This window comes from Castor canadensis, chromosome 15, assembly GCF_047511655.1.
Source record: "Castor canadensis chromosome 15, mCasCan1.hap1v2, whole genome shotgun sequence".
NCBI lineage: Eukaryota > Metazoa > Chordata > Mammalia > Rodentia > Castoridae > Castor > Castor canadensis.
Window position 1 is genome coordinate 28,870,837 of NC_133400.1, and position 15,444 is coordinate 28,886,280.

Sequence of the window (15,444 nt, forward strand, 5' to 3'; positions counted from 1 at the left end):
TTAGCAGATAGAGGTTATAAAATCTCTAAAGAAAAAGCCCATTGTGTCAGTCTAGGGTTACATATTTAGGTCTTGTCCTGGAGAAAGAAATGAGGACTCTAGGAGGATATAGAATCTGTCTGATCTGGATGTTTCCTCTACCTAAGACTCTAAAACAATTGAGGGCCTTTTTGGGGGGTCACAGGATACTGTAGAAATTGGATCCTGGCAGACCTAGCCAGGCCCTTATATCAAATCCTTAAGGAAGACAAAGGACCCCCCAGCCCTTTATTAAATGGGATGACAAGTCAAAAAAATGCATTCCACCAGTTTAAAAAGGCCCTTATGACAGCTCCATCCCCAGGTCTCCCAGTACAGGACAAGTTTCAATTATATGTTTATGAAAAGGGAGGACTCAGCTCCGGGGCATCACTGCCTAGTCACTGGGCTACTTACATAAAGAGTTAGATCAGGCAACCAAGGAATGGCCAGGATGTCTTTGAGCAGTCACTATGGTTTGCCTTCTAGTGTCTGAAGCTGAAAAACTTATCCTAAACCAGTCCCTGACAATTTACAACCCACACAACCAAGGGAGAATTTTAAACTCTAATAGTTTTAGGGATAACAACATTGGTTGCAGCCCTAGCTGGAGTAAGCTATGGGGTGATTGCCAATCATGTAATTATAAAAAAAATCTAACCAAAGTAGTAGAGGGCATCTCAGACCAGGTAGGCCTTGCCATTAAGGACATACAAAGGTCTTTATTGTCCCTTGCCTGTATGGTCATGGACCACCACCTGGCCCTAGATTTTCTTTTGGCTAAACAAAGAGGAGTATGTGCCGTGGCCAATACTTCCTGTTGTACTTATATATATAAACACTTCAACCATTGTAGAGGAACGTGCAGATCACATTCTCCAACAGGCTAAGTGGCTCTGAGAACAGTCTCTCAAAACTCAGGCTTCTACACAGGTATGGGACCAAATAAACCTGGCTCCCCTCCAGGCTTGGCTCCTACCCTTTCTGGGGCCTATAGTTGCCATTATTCTCTTGCTTGTGTTTGGGCCTTGCATTTTAAACTTACTTGTCAAGTTTGTTTCCTCTCGCCTAGAATCCATCAAACTACAGATGCCCCTAATGGAGATGAAAACAACTTACTATTGTGGTCCCCTCTAACTCCTCTCATGGTCAGCCCTGATGCCCCACCCTCAGCAGGAAGTAGTCACTGAATAGACTTCCCTATCCCTAACAGCAGTTAGGGTGATCACTGAGAGGGCAGAATTGAAGGATGGACTGCATGAGGTCCCAAAAGGTGATAATTGGCCAAGGAGACACTTCTCCTTCCCAGGAAACCTGAGAGACATCTCCACCCTTGGGCAATAGAAAAAATTGGTATAAAAACCTAATTTCTAACCTGACCCATAGGATTACCAGTTTCCTGGTCCCCCTGCATGCCCCCATGCAGCCTTTCTCTTCTCTTCTGTACAAATAAAATCTTTCCAACCTCTACTGCTGGAGTCTGCCTGTGCTTTCATTCTCAGAGTGGACCCAAGAACCCTGAGCACCTGGAAATTCCTACGTGTCATCTGTGCATCAAATGGACTGAAGTACAGCTCCAATGATACTGATCCTGCTTTGCAAGCACAAAGCTTTCAGTTCAAACGCCAGTGCACTCCCCCCCCAAAAAAAAAAAGAAAGAAAAATTCCAGTGACAGGGACACTAACATTTCATAAGGCTCCATGTGTCCATAAGCTAAATGCCAAAGGTTCTGGTACCTGCTTTTCTACTTCATGAAAGATGAAGTTCATGTAGCTTGCCTATACTCTTTAGGGGCTAACATTTGATCCCACCCAGGTCCCAGGTCTCCCATTCCAGTGCTTTTATCACCCTAACCCCTTTTTTCCAAGGCAAGCAAAGAAAATCAGAGCCAGAATCAAGTCAACAATCTTATTATCATTCAAATAATTCATAGGAATGCAGCAAATAGGTCAGGGTTATGAAACTATAATTAAGGTTTGTACAACTCTGTATTTACGTGGGAGCAGGGCCACCCCACATCAGGCACAGCAGCTGCACTTGTCAGATGCCTCTTTGCACAGCCCTGGGCACACTTGGCACAGCCCACGGGGCAGCAGGAGCAGCAGCCTGGGGAAGGAAGGGGAGAATGAGAAGCAGAGCAGACTGACCACCTCTTGCCCTAACAGCTGGCCTGGCTGGAGACCTGGCCCCGCCCACAGTAGTGTTGTCCCCAGGGCATGGCTGTGTCTCAGACAACAGGGGGTACTTTAGAGATTTGGTACCCAATAGAGAAAGGCTGCCCTGCACCTGGGAGCTGGGGACAGTGCACAACCTAGAGAAGTGGTGCAAAAGACAGTCAATTCCCCAGAGGCCTACAAAGAGCCAGTTCTGGATTCCCTTCCTGCCTCACCCAGTCCAGATCGCTGGACAACCCCCCCACTCACTCTTCTTGCAGGAGGTGCATTTGCACTCCTTGTACTTGCAGGAGCCAGCACAGGTTGCAGGAGTCACCTGTGAGGAGAGAAGGCAGCAGTGAGCAAGGAGAGATGAGACAGGAGCAGAGGTCAACACCTGAGCCCAGCACAGCCCAACCCCAGACCTGCTGCTCTTCCACTGAAGCCTCAAGGAAGCCTCACCCCACCTCTCCCCAGATGGGAAGAGGGGTCCCCTGCCTCCTTCAGTCCACACAGCTCAAGATTTGACAGAGCCCTGGTGCTCAGCCTTGCAGTAACCAAGGGCACCCAGGTGGGTGACAAAGACAGGGACACTCTTCTCCATGCTGACATGGACCCATTTGGAGGACATTTCTGCTCCAAGAGCAGAGGGAGGCTCTTGCAAGAGAAAGAGAGCAGAACTACCGACCAAACTCGCCCTCCATCACTGGGGACACTGCTTTGTGCCCTAGAAATGGTGTTTGAAGGAGTAAATGTCAGGGTGTCTCACCAGATGCGCAGGAGCAGTTGGGGTCCATCTCGAGCTCCGGGGAGGCTGCAGATGTGACGGAAGACAGAGGCTTGTGTGGTTGCTGGAAGGCGTTGGCGCCTACTGAGCGCCTCCTTATTTACAGTCTGGGGTTTGTCCCGGGCGCAAAGGGTTTTCACCGCCCGCGATGCTTGGCCGGCTGCGAGCCGGGCGCAGAAACTCCCTGGAACCCGGCGGCCCTATAGTGGGGGCTTCCCCTTACTGGCCTCAGCTTTCCAGTTCCTGCAAGTTTGCACTGTCACAATTCCAAAAACCGTGTCATGTCTAAACCCAAGTCCAATCCTCATGTGATGTCATCTTTGCCTTGCTAGAGAGAGATGAAGGAGACTCATCAGGGGCAATAGGTTCCCAGAGAACCTCCTCTGAGGAGGGCCAGTCTGAGAGCTCCTTACCCACTCAGGGAGGAAGGAGAGCAGTGTGGTCTTCTGTCCCCTCCTCTGGGAAGGGCAAGTGCCCTCCTGTTTCACCACAGAAGAAGGACACATATTTCAAAATAACTTGGAGTCCAGGACCCCACACCCTCAACTCCAAAGGGACCATCTCCTCTGTCCCCATCTACTTTGACTATTCCAGGGCTGCACAGAGTTCTGGGCACAGTCTGAGTCCCCTGAGCCTAGTTGACTTCAAGCAGGACAGCCTTGAGCCTCAGTGCCCTGAACTGTGACAGAGGGGACAAGGAAGATGGGGGAGGTCAGGTAGAAGAAACCATTGGACACACTGAGTTTACTCAGCTCAGAACCAGAACTGCGATGTCCTCAACCCAGGAACACAGTGTGTGAGGCTGGGAAGTTGATGAATCCTTTACCAGTAGCACAAGAAAATTTGGGGTCCAGTTTTAGAATATTTTTCCTACTTATTTATGTATTTTTTAAATTGGTGGACTGGATACAGAAGTCGCCCTTGCACTGCAAGGTAGGCGTTCTACCACTTCGGACAGTCTTCAGCTCAGTGTCCATTTTGAATCCAGGTGAAGGCACAGATGAAACCAAGCGGCCAAGATCTGATGGCTTGGGGGAAGGAAGGTCACAACCTCCACCATCCTGCTCCCTCAAAGCCAGTGAAAGGGCCCAATGCAGAGACCCCGCCCCGCCCTTGTGCAATTAGGGCGGAGTCAGTCGCCCGAGGCTTTGGTGGAGCTGAGCGCACCCTGAGTGTCTGCCAGCATTAGGCAGCAAGGAGGTCTGTGCGCCCCGGCCCCACGCAGCCTCCCTCCCTCCTGATCCCGCCGCTGCTCTCCAGTTCTCTCTGTTTTCCCTCTCATAATCATTCCAGAAATTCTTTGTCCAACTGCAAACCCCCAGCTGGCCCCAGCATGTTACCTTAACCTGCCCAGAGCCCATGTTCCTGAATCACTAGATCAGGGTTGGATGCGGGAGGTGTGTGCAGACGCATGGTCACCACAGTCACCTTTCCTCCCCCATATTACCTGTCCTTGTTTTTGACACAGAGTCTCCCTCTATATATAGCCCTGCTGGTCTGGAATCCCTCATCCTCTTCCATCACCTCCTGGGTGGTGGGACTGAGGGCTTGGCCAACACTCCTGGCTCCTTTTGAGATTGGGAGGAACTCAGAAGAAAGGTCCAGAGTTAGTCACACCAGGGAGCTGTCAGTGGTCTGTGAGTGTCCTGTCATGGCCCCTAGTCACTGCTGATTCTTTGTGGAGATGTCTGGGTCTGGGTTGCTCCAGGTGTGAGATCCACACATTGGGGACAGTTTGAACCTTGTTTTTAATGTGCAATGCACACTACCAATGGACATTTGTAGAGTGTGTAAATCTTTTTATTCTTGTTCGGTTTCAACTTTTTCTTATATTTATAGCGTTTTCTACTGTAGCCGAGGCTGTTCTTGAAATGGAGATCATTCTGCCCATCCCCATAAGTGCTAGGATGATAGGTGTGGGTCACCACACCCAGCTGTAAATCATGCCTTTCCTTATTTCTTCATATAGTAATTGAAATTTCCCTGTCAAATTTAAATAATGGGTTTTATGTTCTTTGATGTCATTTTCTCTATAATTAATACTATTTAACAAGGCTTTGTTAAATAAAAAATAAAAACTGTTTCTTTTCTCTGAATTCGAGATACCCTGAGGGCAACTCAAGCACCTGGGTAACTAGATTTAACATCCTGGGTTCACTTTTGAACATAAAATCTAAGGAGGAGGTGAAGTTGGGCCTGGAAAACAGAATAGTAAAGAAGTTTCTGTGCTGTGGACACTTCCAGGACCATGAGTTTGCCCCACTCTTCACCCAAAGATCCTGCTCTGAGCACTGCCATTTTATAGAATGGGAAGCTCAGTGAAGTCATGTGGCTTGCTGGAAGTCACTGCTTCCAAAGGAGCTCACATTTGAACCAGAGCTGAGGTCTCTGCATCCCAATCAGTCCCTGTTCAAGTCCCTTATTTGCTAGGCACACAAAAGAATCCAATATCAATACAACAATTTTTGTTATCAGTCCCATAATTTGTAGAAAAATAATTGAAGCAATGAGTCAGGGTTATATGAAAAAGAAATACAGATTTCAACTATTTATTCATGAAAGCAGAGCTATCCCTACACCAGACACAGCAGCTTAGCTTGTCAGAAGACCCTTTGCAGACACAGCCACGGGCACACCCGTTATGGTGCAGGTGCAGCAGCCAGGTATAGGAAAGGGAAAGTAAGAGGGCAGAGCAGACTTACAGGAGCAGGCCTGGCCTGAGCTCTGCCCAGTCTCACAGGACCCTTAGATCAGGCTGCCTGCTGTCAGGAGACAGCTGGAGGAATCATTGTATAATGATTGGGGTGAATCATTGTATAAGAAGGTTGCTCAACCCCAAGTGAGTCCATGATGGGTAGAAAGCCAGGAGAGGCAGTGACAGGTCCCATAGGACACAGGGAGGGCAGACCCATACAAAGGAAAGAGAGTCTGAAAGTGTCAGGTACGTATGTGGCAGCCTGGTGCAGTCAGTGGGCCTCAGTTTTCCTGTTATAAGAGTAGGAATCTACCATTTTCAAAGATCTTCCTGCTCTGTCTGATCCTAAATCAGGTGATGAGAGAAGGGGTGCAGGATGCAGGTCACTGGCTGGTGTAGCCCACAGCCCTCTGGGTTTTCTCCTATGTCTCAGCAAAGCCCCCAGATACCCAGGTAGGACCCACTTCCCTCTCCCTGAAGAGGCAACTTTTGCACTGTTTTCAGCAATAGAAGTCAGCTGCAGGTTCAGGAGCAGCAGGTGAGGAGAAGAAAAAATGAGCTGGAGAGAGGTGCAGATACACAGCAGGGGCCTTAGTTCCCAGAGCCCCTCCTCTGAGCAGGGCCAGGCCTGAGTGCTGCTTCCCCACTCAGGGGGGAAGGAGAAAAGTCTGATCTTCCATCTCCTCTTCTGGGAAGGACACTGTCCTCCTGTTTCACCTCCAGAAGGCAGGTCCCAGACTCCAGACCCAGCCAGGAGGATTGCAACTGAAGGCCAGGAACTTAAGCCCTCAACTCCAAAGGAGGAACCTACTCTTCCTCCACCCTGCCCCACCCACTGCCTACTCCAGGGCTACATAGAGCCCTCTAGTCAACCTGCTTGCCCCTGACATTGGCTGAGCCAGGGTGATGTCAGATAGGACAGAGTTAAGTAGAAATGCTGGCAGAAGATCAGGCATAAAGAAAGCACCAATAAGCTGAGTCCACACAGCTCAGAACTTCAAATGTGACCTGCTCCAGCCCAGGGACACTCTGCCGTGTCCCAGAACTGGGAGTCCTAAGGTTCAGAGCCTGGCATCCTTTAGTAATGTGACAAGAGCACTCAGGATCCATTTTAAACCTGGATGAAGCTGGAAGGTCAAAGCAAGGAGTGAGGAGTCTGGTAAGCTGCTGCAAAACATTTTGGATCCCTGGGCCATCCAGCTGGTTTTAAAGTCAGAAAAGTGGGTCAGGCACAAAAGCTCCACCTGACCCTATATGCACCCCAGTCCTTGCACTCAACCTGCTGAGACACCAGCCCAAGATCTTTGACCACACTGAGAGCATCCATGGCCTGTCCACAACATCTCTTGTGTGCAGGGGGGAGCAGCTCCATTGGTATCTGCTGGTGGAGGGAGAGAAGTGTTGTAAGCCAGGTCACCGGCCTCTTCCCTTCAGCCTACCTGCCCTGCAGACCATTTCCAGTTCCAGCAAGTGTAAAGTCACATCGTCCTATATGCTTCCATGAACCCGTCCCCTATCCCAGCCCTGCACCATGGATCTCATCTTAGTTTTTTTGCCAAGAGCCCATCTTTCTGCATTGCTGAGGTCATGATGAGCAGGGAGAGAATTGGGTCTATAAGACTGGTCACCAGTATCACCTTTGTATCCTGTCATTGCTTGTGCCTGTGCTCACCTTAGTCCTTTGGCCTTGTTCCCTTATATACAGCACCTGGGCTGTTTCAGGGTTCTGCCCCCTTTCTTAAAATCTCTGGGTTGAAGGAACCCATAGGCACTGGTGTAGGCTCCTCCTTAGCTCAGAACTGTTCTGGGGCTCCCCATAGCCTAGCTGGCCACTCCAGTACAGGAGGACACTAAGGGCTTCAACTGTTTCATCAGGAGTCAGTGATCTTATAAATATCATCTTGATAAGAAAATGTGGATAATCCCTGCATGCCTGAACAATGTACTGATTAGATGCAGTCAAACGCTGAATTTGGGAGTGCAAATTCAACTTCCAAGATACAGAGCCAAGTCTCAACAGGGAGCTTCAGGGGTTAGTTAACTCCTGCCAGTGGCCCTGGTCACTGATAGCTCACTGTGGGAATGAAGGGGCCAGTACTGCTCCAGGGGTGTGGTCCACACTGGGCACTGTCTGCAGTTTCCACTCTGCAGTGCACATCTTCAATGAACATATTTGGAGAGTGTAGGTTTTTGTTTTTGTTTTTTGAGTAGGGTCTCCACTGGCCTCAAACTCTTAATCCTATCTCAATCTCCCAAGGGGCAGAATCCCAGGCCTGCACCACCATCCCTGGTTTAAGCATTCCTAAATCTTTTGTTTTCTTCTTTTTCTTTCATATACTTATTGAAATTTTCCTGTTGGATCCTTTTTTTTTTTGAACTCAGGGCATCACTCTTGCTAGGCAGGTGCTCTACCATTTCAGCTCTTCCTGCCCTTCGTGTTGGATCTCCCATCCAAGTACTAACCAGGCCCAACCCTGCTTAGCTTCCAAGATCCAAGGAGATCAGGTGTGTTCAAGGTGGTGTGATCGTAGACTCCTGTTGGATTTTTAAATGATGGTTTTGTGTTTTTATCCTTTGATTTAATTATTTCCACAATTAATACCATGAATAGATGGATAGAAAATCAAGCTGTTTTATCCCTACGGAGTATGAAAGCGCTAGGGAAGATTCAATCAACCGGGGAGTTGGACTTCTCCCCTCACTCTGCACTCACTTTCAAACACTAAACCTTAGGAGGATATGAGGTTGGGCCAGGTGTGGAATGTAAATAGGGTGGAGAAGTTTCAGCACCGTCGACACTATCCATAAGGACAGAGGGACCATGTTTCTGTTGCACACAACATACCCAAAGGATCTTGCACATTACAGAAGAGGAAGTTCAGTGAGGTACCTGGCTGGGTGGGAGTCCTGGCTTTCAAGGAGCTCACATTTGAATCCTCAACACAGGACTCTGACTCCCTGTTCCAGTGTAACTCCAGTTTCTCCTTCACCTCTGTCCCTTATTTCTAAGCCACACAAAGAAAACCAAAGTCAGAATTACGTCAACAATGTCAGTCACATACTTCACAGAAAAAGGAATGCAGGAACTGGTTCTGAGTGATATGAGATGAAAATCTAGGTTTGTACAGGTCACACTATATACACAAAAGTGTGGGGCTGTTCTGTCAGGCACACCAGCTCCACTTGTTTGATGCCCCTTTTCAGACACAGGCAGGGCACACCAGGCACAGCCCACAGGCAGCAGGAGCAGCAGCCTGGGGATAAAGAGTTAGAGAGAGCAGAGCAGTATTGCCAGAACCTCCTGTCCCAACAGCTGTCGTGGCATGAACTGTGCCCCCCACCCCATATAGCTTAACTGCAGATGGCATGCTCTGTCAGGAGACAGCTAGGAGATCTCTGAGATCAAGTTCTTACTATAAAAAGCTGAACAAGCCCCAACAGAGTCCAGAACAGGGCAGAAGACTAGAAAGTCAGTGACAGGGCCAACAGGGACAGAAAAGGTCAGACCCTTAAAAAAGTTCTCAGCCAGGTACTGGTGACTCATGCCTATAATCCCAGCCACTCGGGAGGCAGAGATCAGGAAGACTGCAGTTGTAACCAGCTCAGGCAAACAGTTCGAGAAACCCTCTTTCAAAAAACCCATCACAAATTAGGGCTGGTGGAGTGGCTCAGGGTGTAGCCCCTGAGATCAAACCCCAGTATCCCCACCCCCAAAAAAATAGTCTTCAAGGTTCAGGTCAGCTCTTGGATAACTTAGTTTCAGTGGTCTAAGAATAAAGAATCAACCATCTCTAAATTTCTTTCTGCTGTGATCCTGAATCAGATGCTCAGGGAAGAGGATGGGAAAGCAGGTCACTGCCCCTGCCCTCTCCCCTCTGGGTTTCCTCCTACAACTCAGCAAAGCCCCCACATCCCGGAGCAGGTCCCACCCCTCTCCCTGCAGGAGGAACATTCTCACTCTGCAGCTGCAGGAGTCAGGGCAGGTGCAAGGGCTTCCTATGAGGAAGAGAAGCCAGCAGTGAGCTGGAGAGAGGTGCAGGAGACACAGTAGGGGGCATTAGCTCCCCAGATCCCCTCCTCTGAGCAGGGCCAGCCCTGATGCTTCTTCCCCACTCAGGCAGGCAGAAGACAAGATTCATCTTCTGTCCTCTCTTTTGGAATCCAGGCAGGATAGATCAGGGGAAAATGAAGCATGGGAAACATCAGCCAAAAATTCCAAGATAAATACTGTATAAATGAATGATTTTAAGCACAAGGCACTGGTTTTCTTTGCCTTAATACCTAAACCCCTCAATAACCGGGAACATTTAGTAAAAAGAAAAAATAAGTAGGCGGAGAGGAGCTCTCTTTCCCTTTGACCTTGCCTGGTTTCCCAAATAACTAGCTTATTCTGGGAATTGAGCAAGGATATCTTTTTTTTCCCCTAAATTTTAAATATTTTTAAGACACTGCATTTTCCACTTACAATACAGTGTTTATAAAGTGCAATGTTACTTCCTTTCCTGTGCATCACACGTTCCCTATTCAAGTATTAAGAATGCCCAGTAGAGCAAGGACATCTTAAAGAAATACACTCATGGGGAAAGCACTTGGGATAATGACTCCTCTGGGTACAAAAAGTATTTACAAAGGAAAATATTCATCGCAAGGATGAACGCCATTTTTGTTTTTTGCGTTGTTGTGGGGTTTGAACTCAAGCCTCACACTTGCTCAGCAGGCACTCTACCACTTGAGAAACTGAGTTCGCACAGCTCACAACCCTAAATGTGATCTCCTTAACCCAGGGACACCATGTGAGGCTGAAGACGTCGTCTAATGCAGGAATAGCGGGGTGAGGGTTCAGGAACAAACCCAGGCTCTAAGACGGTGGGGATGTCGCTGGATGGCGGGTTACAACCTCCACGCGCCGGGCCTGCAACGTAGCCCAGGCAGAGGGCCACGCGCAGAGGCCCCGCCCCTATCCTTGCGCACGTGTACGTGCGAGTCCTGCGCACGTGTACGTGCGAGTCCTGCGCGCGCCGGGGCCAGCCGGCCGGCCGCGGTTCCCGGAGGAGCTGAGCGCACCCTGTGGGCCGAGCGCAGATCATATCCCGAGGGCGGAGTCGGCCCCAGCTCGCGCCGGTGGGAGGGGCTGTGCGCCCGGCCCCGCGACGCCTTGCTCCAGAAACCCAGTCCTTCACCGTGACCTCATCTTAGCCTTGCCTGAGCCAATGTTCTGGAATCGCTGAGATCAGTAAGCATGAGGATTGTGTGTGCAGAGGACTGGCCACCAGTGTCACCTTTGCCACCCTTGCATTACCTGTGAGTGTCCCCACCTGAGTCCTTCTTCCCTGTTTCCCTTGTACAAAGCAGGCGTGCGCAATCAGGGTTCCCCCCTCGCCCTTTGTTTCACGGCCGGTGGGCAGCAGGAGCAGCCTGGGGAGAGAAGGAGCAAGATGCAGAGCAGACTTGACCAGCACCTCCTGTTCCCACACCACCTGTCCTCAGCCCCCCAGGATCCTCGCTTCCAGATGGCCTGCTCAGTCAGGGGACAGCTGCGGCGGGGGGAAGGGGAGGGTCTCTGAGGTCGTGTTCTTCTATTTTATTTATTTTTTTATGGTATTGTGATTGAACTCAGGGTCTCACACTTGCTAGACAGGGGCTGTTTCCCTTCGACTCCCTCCACCCCCCCCTTTTTATGGGATTTTTTCTATATAGCGTCTCGAGAAATATTTGGCCTGGGCTGGCTTCGAACCTTCTGATCTCTGCCTCCCGATTAGCTAAGTTTACAGGCATGAACCACTGGCGCCCGGCTGAGGTCATATTCTTATTACATAACACTGATCAGGCTTGGCCGAGCCCAAAACAGGGCAGAAAGACTGGAAAGTCAGTGACAGGACTTACAGGTACAAATATGCCCAGACTCCCTCAACTTCCAGGGCTGCACAGAGACCTGCGCTCAGTCTGTAGCCCCTGACCCTGGGTGACGTCAGACAAGAGAGCCTGAGCTGTCCGTGTCCTGAACTCTGACATGGAGGGACTGGAATATGCTGTGGAAATGCTGTCAGGAGCTCAGCCAGAATGAAAGCATTGGAGAAACTGTGTCCACTCAGTGCCCTCCTCAAACCCAGGGACATCTGTGCCGAGGCTTGGAATTGGGGGTGTTAAGGCCAGAGCCAGGCATCCCTAATCAGTGGTGCAGGAGCAAACATGATCTACTTTGAGCCTTGCAAGGAGGTGACATAGCAGGTGGGCCGCTGGAAGACGCGTGGGAACCCAGAGCAAGACTGGAGCGTTCAAAGCCGGGATAGGGAGCCGGGCGCAAAGGCTCCGCCCAGGTCCCTGTGCCCGCCTCCACCACTGCACCCGCCCCACTGAGACACCTGACCCGCCGGCGGTTGGCCGCGTGGAGTGCACCCTGCAGCCTGAGAGCAGAATCTCCCGACTCCCACCGTGTGCAAGGCCGGAATGTCCAGTTAGCGCCGGCTCGCGCGAAGGAGAGGGGCCCTGCGCTCGGCCCCACGTAGGGTCCGTTTCCCTGTTGCCTTTGCTGGTCATCCCACCCTCGAGCGTTCCTGGGACTTAGCTGTAGCCCTCCCTCAACCCAGCTCCGCACTGTGATGTCACCTTAGTCTTGCTAAGATCCCATGTTCCTTCATTGCTGAGATCGAAGTGAGCATGAGGGAGTTGTGTGCATAATTTTGTGACGCTGGCTGCTGGTGTCACCTTAGCCTTCCTTGCATCTCCTGTGCCAGTCCTCACCTTAATCCTTTGGCTGTTTCCCTTGTGCACAGCTAGAGGGTGAGTCAGGGTTCTGCCCCCTATTTTCTAGTCTCTGAGGCTTAAGCAAACTATGGGCACAGATTCAGGATCTGCCTTAGCTCAGAACTGTCCTGGGGCTCCTCATCGCCTAGCCGGTCACCTCCCTCCAGAGGACAGTTTGTACTGGAGGTGCTTCATCTGGAACCAGTGATCACAACATGCATCTCCTTGCCAAGAAAATGGTGGCCAAGTTACTCCAAATTCTTGGTCACATTACTAGTCTGAAGTAGCTAAGGCCTGGAATTTGAAATAGCAAAATCATCCTGCTTTTGGGAGGAATTTCCAAGACACAGCCATATTACAACAGGAAGCTCTCTGGGGTCAGCTAGTGCCCTGCCAACCAACTTAGTCACTGATGGCTTTTTGTGGGATGTCAGGGCAGTGCTGCTCAAGATGGGTGGCCCACACACTGGGGACACTCTACAGTTTCCACTCTGCAATGCACACTGTCAATGGACATTTGTGCAGAATGTGTAGATCTTTATTTTTCAAGATAGGTCCTTCCTATGTAGACCAGACTGGCTCCTCCTGCCTCCTCAGCCTCTGAGGTGATGAAATTACAGGCATGGGCTTCTACATTCAGTATTGAATCTTTAATTTACTTATTTCTTTACATACTGAAATTTCCCTGCTAGATTAAAAAATAGGTTTATATTGATTTTTTTTGTACAATTATATCCCTTGTTAAGTCTTAGAAAATAAAAACTTTAAGATACTCTTGGATTCAAGCAACTGGTAAGTTGAATTTCTCACCCTATACTCACTTTCAACTTCCCATGAAGATAGAGGAGACCAGGCATCCACCCCATACCCGGCTCTCCAGATGTTTTTGTTTTCTTTTCTTTTTTGGTGGTTCTAGGGCTTGAACTCAGGGCCTCACACTTGCTAGGCAGGTGCTCCATCACTTGAGCCACTCTGCCAGCCCTGCTTTCTGTTTTAGTGAGAACACCTGGCTTTCTGGGAGTCACTGTTTTTTAGAAGTTATTTTTGAATCCTTGGCCCAGGTCTCTATACTACCAATCAGTTCCCGCCTCTCCCCCCTTTATTTCCAAGGCACGTGCACACACACACACACACACACACACACACAGTCACAAACTGGAGCCAGAATCAAGTCTACAACTTTTATTATCATTCACATACTTCGAAGACACAGGGATGTAGCAGACAGGACAGGGTTATGAAACTATAATTAAGGTTTGTACAATCACTCTATTTACACATGGGAGCAGGAATGTTCCTCCTCAGGCACAGCAGCTGCACTTGTCAGATGCCTCTTTGCAGACACAGCCCTGGGCACACTTGGCACAGCCCACGGGGCAGCAGGAGCAGCAGCCTGGGGAAGGAAGGGGAGGGTGAGAAGCAGAGCAAACTGACCAGCACCTCCTGCCCTAATAGCTGGCCTGGCTGGAGACCTTATTACCATGCATGTCTGTGTCTCAGACAATGGGTGGTATCTTAGGGGCTTGGTTCACAATAGAGAAAGCTGCTCTGGACCTGGGAGCTGGGGACAGGGCACAACCTAGAGAGTGGGTGGAAGGCCTTCCAAAGATTAAGGACAATCAGACATTTAGAAACAAACACTGAGCCAGTTCTGAGTTCCCTCCCCACTTCACCCAGTCCAGATTGCTGGACAACCCCCCACTCACTTTTCTTGCAGGAGGTGCATTTGCACTCCTTGCACTTGCAGGAGCCAGCGCAGGTGCAGGCGTCACCTGTGAGGAGGAGAAGGCAGCAGTGAGCAAGGAGAGATGAGACAGGAGCAGAGGTCAACACCTGAGCCCAGCACAGCCCAACCCCAGACCAGCTGCTCTTCCACTGAAGCCTCAAGGAAGCCTCACCCCGCCTCTCCCTAGACGGGAAGAGGGGTCCCCTGCCTCCTTCAGTCCACGCAGCTCAAGATTTGACAGAGCCCCAGGGCTCAGCCTTGAAGAACCCCTGCTGGGTGACAAGGACAGAACCACTGTCTTCTGCATGCAGACATGGACCCATTCGGAGGACGTTTCTGCTCCAAGAGCAGAGAAAGACGCTTGCAAGAGAAAGAGAGCAGAACTACCGACCAAACTCGCCCTCCATCTCTAGCGGCACTGCTCGGTGATCGGGAAATGGTGTTTGAAGGAGTAAATGTCGGGGTGTCTCACCAGATGCGCAGGAGCAGTTGGGGTCCATCTCGAGCTCCGGGGAGGTTGCAGATGTGGCGGAAGGCAGAGGCTGTGTGGCTGCTGGAAGGCGTTGGCGCCCAGAGCGCCGCCTCCTTATTTATAGTCGGGGGTTTGTCCCGGGCGCAAAGGGTTTGCACCCGCCCGCGCCGTGTCACCCGCCCGCGGTCCTTGGCGGGCTGAGCGCACCCTGCGGGCCGGGCGCAGAATTCCCGGAGCGCAGCGGGTGCGCACTGTGCGGACGCCCCTTTGGCGCGGGCTCCTGAGGGAGGGGCTTGTGTGCTGTGAGGTACAGGGCGTCCTCGTTGCACGTTTGCTCTGCCGCGCTGTCCGGAATTCCATTACCGCCCCTTCTCGTTTCCAGAACTCAACCTCGGGTCCTGATTGTCTTCCCAAGCCCACCCGCAGTGTTTTGTCCAGGGCTTCGCCTTTCTCCGAGTCTTGATGTCAGGTCCCTGGATCTAGGCTAGCGGGAAGCAGAGCGGAAGTTTGGTGCCTAGACTGACCTTGGATATGAACTTCCCTGCCCACACTGCCGGGTCTTCATCCTCGGCCCCTTCCTCCTGGTACCCAGCCTGACCCCTCTCTTCCATTCTCCATGCCCCTGGGGCTGTATGGGAGCACACAGCATTACATTCTCCTGGCTTCGACAAGATGGTAGTGTTGAAAATGATCCAAAAGAGGGATCATTTTAGGTAAGAGGCAGACCTTTCGTTAAATAAAAAGGCAAGAGAAGTGGGCATTTCTGTTTCAATATTTCTGAGTATTGCACAACATATAGTCTCTGCTATCAGAGACAGCACAGAAACTTTCACAAAAACCCTAAAAGG

General features: G+C 50.4%; 1 protein-coding gene and 1 long non-coding RNA gene across 2 annotated transcripts; both read right to left on the minus strand.

Annotated features, from left to right (window-relative positions):
* Positions 1–1,913: 1,913 nt before the first annotated feature.
* On the minus strand, positions 1,914–3,168 carry LOC141417410 (uncharacterized). Its single transcript, XR_012441964.1, has 3 exons — positions 2,942–3,168; positions 2,443–2,509; positions 1,914–2,125 (listed from the first exon to the last, which is right to left on the minus strand). It is a non-coding gene; the product is annotated as an uncharacterized lncRNA (long non-coding RNA).
* Positions 3,169–13,565: 10,397 nt separating this feature from the next.
* LOC141417411 (metallothionein-2) lies at positions 13,566–14,750 on the minus strand. Its single transcript, XM_074055971.1, has 3 exons — positions 14,597–14,750; positions 14,105–14,170; positions 13,566–13,791 (listed from the first exon to the last, which is right to left on the minus strand). The coding sequence occupies exons 1-3, from the start codon at positions 14,622–14,624 to the stop codon at positions 13,700–13,702; spliced, it is 186 nt and encodes a 61-aa protein (XP_073912072.1). The 5' UTR covers positions 14,625–14,750; the 3' UTR covers positions 13,566–13,699.
* Between the last annotated feature and the right edge of the window lie 694 nt (positions 14,751–15,444).